This window comes from Haemaphysalis longicornis, unplaced genomic scaffold (genome assembly GCF_048455015.1).
Source record: "Haemaphysalis longicornis isolate Haplotype H1 unplaced genomic scaffold, Haemaphysalis longicornis Haplotype H1 scaffold_2, whole genome shotgun sequence".
NCBI classification, from domain to species: Eukaryota; Metazoa; Arthropoda; class Arachnida; order Ixodida; family Ixodidae; genus Haemaphysalis; species Haemaphysalis longicornis.
Window position 1 is genome coordinate 117,712,268 of NW_027526295.1, and position 5,196 is coordinate 117,717,463.

The 5,196-nt window shown below is 44.2% G+C and overlaps 1 protein-coding gene across 1 annotated transcript in view; it reads left to right on the forward strand.

Moving 5' to 3' along the window:
• LOC144167328 (uncharacterized) overlaps positions 1-3,345 on the forward strand; it is a 31,451-nt gene extending 28,106 nt beyond the window's left edge. Inside the window, exon 6 of the mRNA XM_077696621.1 lies at positions 3,174-3,345. Within this exon, the coding sequence (XP_077552747.1) occupies positions 3,174-3,251 (78 nt within the window). The 3' untranslated portion in view covers positions 3,252-3,345. The remainder of the gene's footprint in view (positions 1-3,173) is intronic.
• Positions 3,346-5,196: the final 1,851 nt, after the last annotated feature.

Sequence of the window (5,196 nt, forward strand, 5' to 3'; positions counted from 1 at the left end):
CACGAGCCAAATGCGCAGCAAGCTGATTGCAGCCGTGGCCTCCGCGATTTGCTGCCGGCGGCGCGCCGCCGGTAGCCGATCGCGGAGGCCACGTTGCAGCTAGCACGATGCCCTTCATGATCACCCTGCTCAATGGCGACATAGCGTGAAAAGGCGCCTAAAAAAAACGAGCGCCGTCGCTCTTGATCAAGCATTTGCCATAAATGTAGGCCGCACTCTCAAACGCTCCCGAAAAAGTGCACATACGCGTAGTTTACTGAATTTGCAGCCAGATGGTGCAGCATGCGCCTGAGGCTGTGCTCTCCGTTGTTCACATTTCATTTAATTCCCCCTGTACGTCCGCTCTTCGCCACGGCTCCGGACAAGCTCGTTGAGTTTTTTGCATTCGGTCGCCGGCTTCCCTCCTTCAACCAGTCCTCGCCCAAAGACAGTGCGCTGAGTACCTAAGGGCCTTGACAACTGCCGGCTCAGTCATTCTGACCCTCAAGAGGAAAGAAAGGCATTCCCCCGACCTTGCTCACGGTACACTACACTGTTGTCAGCTGCGTCAATTCCTTTTGCTCCTGCCCAGGGAGAGGAGACAGCACAAAAAGAGCACAAAGAGAGGCGAGGCATAACCCCGTCGAGGCCCATTGGCGCTGCCATCAATCCACTCCTCTCAATATAAAGTCATTCCGTCACTCATGGCTTCAAGTTCTAAAGTTTTGACAAAAAAATCAAAGATATCTATCTATATAAATATTAAAATTACAGCAAAGTGATGTAATTATCAGCTGTTCAAGCATTCTTCAAATCGAGTAGGAGGAGAAATAAACGTGTCTATTAGGCAGTCAGCCTTGAGGAAGAGTAGTTATTGCAGGGTCTCTAGAGAATGCCCTACTTTTGGGGCTCACTTCATTCTTACTACAATTCTCCTGAAAAATGACAAATGCTGGAAAAATATTACTAAAAAACTTGGGCTTCCTGGCTCGTTTATATGCAAAGAAAAAGGGCTCGGCATTTTGCAATTTTCAGAAATATGTCATATTTGTCATTTTATTATAGACATTTCTTCGGCAAACGAAATACACATGCTTTGACTCATTTAAAAGCATAAAGATGTCGACAGAAATACATTTGCGATGATATATATACAATATTTTGATAGCTACAATACTTTTACGGAGGTAAAAGTTTTGAATTTTGCATGATTCGTCCAACGCGTGTGTGACCTGATCCAAGTTTTGGATTTTTTTCGAAAGGAAAAGCTTTGGTCACCGCGAATTTAATTTAGATTCACTGCAAAGAAAGATATAGATACAAATTTCACGCTCAAATAAAAAATGCCGACCGCACACAATTGCTCAGTAGTTAGAGTCAATCATAAGTATGACGACGGACAATTCAGGACTGCTGGCTACAAAAAACGACGTGTAAATACTACTGTGGCTATGAATGGCTCTTTGGTATTACTGAACAATTACAAGAAGGTGAAGATACCGCAGGAGACGGACACTACTCCGCCCCACGCATAAGATCTCTCCCTCCTTTCTTAGGTCCTTGCCTGTACGCGCCGTGAGTATCTCAAGAAAATAACACCAGCATGCCCAGAAGTCCGCACTGGTCTCCATTTGGTGTTAGTGATTAGTCGCTTGGGAAACCCAGCGGGAAATTACTTATTCCCCAAGATACCAGTTCCTCTTGAACTGGTGGTAATGTGATGCCGAGGGGCAGTTACAATTACATTAAAAGTTCTGGATCTGTGACCCAAACGTTCAAGGGGCACATAAATATAATGTGAGAAACCAAAAGTTCCCCACCTACTCCGTGCACTTGCCGGAGCGAAGAAAAGAAAGCCTGTGACAGTCTACGGGACCGCTAACCACTACGACATAACCACTCATCTGTGAACTCGATTTTATAACATATCGTCGTATGTATGTCACGCCTATCTGGTTTCAACATTCTCGATCCGACCTTAAGTGAACAAAACATTTTCTCCAGTTTGGCGGGAGAGTAGAGCACTTTTTCACAGTGACGTTCAGGCCACGCCACTTATCGGGCGTAGCTAGCGTCTCTGTATACTCCCTGCATTAAGTAACAAAGTGGTCCTCCCCTTGTTTGCCGTTACTAATCTTCTTCGTAAATCCCCGTCGTTCTTGGCCATCTTTCATTCGAATAGATCACCAGAAGATAATACCACAATTAATAATCACGATTTGTTTGTAAGCCATTTGAAGCGATTTTTATGTATAGATAGCTAAAATTATCAGAGCCATGAAACAAGTGCTATGTGCGCTTGCTTTGTATTTCTTTTCCATTTACTGTTTTGTTTGGTTGCTTTTCTACCTTTTCCTGTTGCATGCCCGCTCTTGACTGTTTGCTCTTGCATTGAAATGTATCCAACAGATTGTCCCCCCCCCCCCCTATATAATGCCCTTCCGGGCCTTTAGGGTATCTGAATAAAAAAACGTAACAATCAAAAGCTCGCTTATGTTGCCGAAGCCTTTTATTAACACTTTGAATGAGCTATCTAGAGCTGATTTGATTGATTGATTGTGGGGTTTAACGCGCCGACGCAACGCAGGCGAGGAGGCGCTCCGTAGTGGAGGGCTCCGGATTAATTTTGACCACCTGGGGATCTTTATCGTGTGCCGAAATCTCGTACACACGGACGTTTTTGCTTTTCGCCTCCATCAGAAAAGCGGCCGCCGCGGCCGGGAATCGAACCCGCGACCTCGTGCTCAGCAGCGCAACGCCTTAGCCACTGAGCCACCGCGGCGGGTTAGCTATCTAGAGCTGCTCATTGTGACGGGCAGCTATAGTCACGGCTACTAATTATGAAAAGCGCAGTATAGTGCAGACGGAAGTTGATGCTCGCCCGAACAACGATACTCCTTTGATTTCCCGCCAATAGATGGTCTCGGTTGATGACTTTTTATTTACTTGGGCAGCCAGCAGTGAATGATGCCTGCTTAGTAGATGCTTCTGCAGCTTTGCACAACAGATACACGCCCCATTTTTTACCAATCCACTGTTTCTTACGTAGCTTGTTTACGAAACGGCGAAAGAGGTGAATTTTCATAGGAACAGACTTTTGCAAACCTTACTTTTTAGCTATGCTACAATCATAACGATAAAGAAAGAAGGTGAATCTTCAGCATGTAATTTCCCCGAAAAATTTTTTTTTTCAGCGATGCGGCGGCAAGCACATGCTTCGAGACATTCGTTTTCTGCTCTTTGGACTGAGGTGGCTTCTGGACTTTATGTAGGGGTGACAACAATAATTCCACGGATGCTTGCGTACCGTAATCACAACAAACTTGAAACAAAAGCATTCGTCTTGCTCTTTGTTTACAATGTGAAATGACATAAAAAACGCTCAGTAATATGGCATCGTGCATCTTCATTGTTCTCATTTCTGGCACACAAAAACGCGTCTATTTAAATAATAGCGCTTTTACCCGGCGATGCCCGGGTGGGCCAGTATACCTATGTCAGGCACATCATAGGGGAGACAAAACAAAACTTCCAGACATAGGGAAATAAAATTTCGAAAAACGATTTTTATCGTTGGGTGGAGGAGATATTGTGCTGGAAATACTTGCTGTAGTATTTTCGGAATGCTTCAGGACTCAAAAGCTGTCCATAGCCTGGTAAAATTCCCACATTATTCCGATTCTTAAGACAGGAGATCTCAATGACGTTAAGAATTACAGGCCTATCAGCCTGCTCTCAGTTGTTTACAAGCTGTTTTCTAAAGTTATAGTTAATTGCTCAGGCGAGAGCCTGGATTCCCAAAAAATCAGAGAACAGGCTGTGCTTAGAAAAGGGTAATCAAGCATTGATCATATCCCTGTCGTTAATCAAATGATAGAAAAATCCGCAGAGTACAACAGACGCCTTAACATCGCATTTACCAATTACGATAAAGTGATGCCGTACTCACCGCGGCTGTTTTAGAAGCACTGAAATACCAAGGAACCGAGTGAATCTAAATAAGACTTCTGGAAGACATATAAAAGAAATGCACGGGCAGGATAACCCTCTACAAGCAAAACTATAAATTTACGATCCGAAAGGGAGTAAGACAAGGAGATTCGATCTATACAAAGCGATTCACACCATGTCTGGAGGGCGTGTTTAAAAGCCTGACTAGAAAAATATGGGATTAAGGATAAACAGGGAATACGTGGGTCATTTGATGTTTGCGCACGACATAGTGTTGCTGAGTCAGACTTCAGAGCACATGCAAGCAATGCTTGAGGAACTACAATCCCAAAGCGCGGCCGCGGGGCGAAAAATAATTATGAGGAATAAACATGACAAAAACGTCTCCTTCAGCTTATGAAATGAAACGCTAGAAGGACTAAAAGAATATAACTACCTCGACAGCATGGTTAGTGCTGACCCCAACCACGAGAGAGAAATCCGGCGGGGAATAGACATGGGTTGGGGACCAGCACTCCCAAATATTTAAAAGTATGCAACCTCTGTCACTCAAAAGAAAAATCTACAACCAGTGCATACTGCCGGTGATGACATACAGCCGTGCACCTTGGCGCCTTATAAACAACTAGGCAGCAAACGTAAGTCGGCACAACGGGGCATGGAACGAATAATGTTAGGAACAACACTTACGGACAGGAAGCGAGCCACTTATATCATAGAACAAACTAGAGTATACGACATATGATATTTCAAATAAAAAAATATGGACTTGGGCTAGTGATGTGGTGAGACCAACCCACAACCGGTGGACAAGTGTAAAAGAGTGGATACCTAGAGACGGGTATAGAAAAAAGGGAAGGAACCTAACATGATGGAGGGATGAAATAAAGAAATATGGGCGTAAACAGTGTACTCGAGCAGCACAGGACAGGAGCGGTTGGAGGTCAATGGGAGAAGCCTTCGTCCTGCAGTGGACCTGAGTAGGCTGATGATGATGAGACATTCCGTGGGTGCGGCATATGTATATTTAGCACAAATGCCTTTTAATTGTATGTAAACGAACGCGAAAAATGACTTGGTGTAATATTAATTAGTTCTGGGTTACACCCTGTTATTCCTGGGGTGGATAAAAAATCTGACCACGATTTGATCACGTTAGCTTACCGGATCCCAGCAAACGTAAGTCATAATATCAATGTGCCTTAAAAAACAGCAATTACAAATCACGCACAGTACGTTACCGTCTGTCAGGGAGTGGGACTTCTC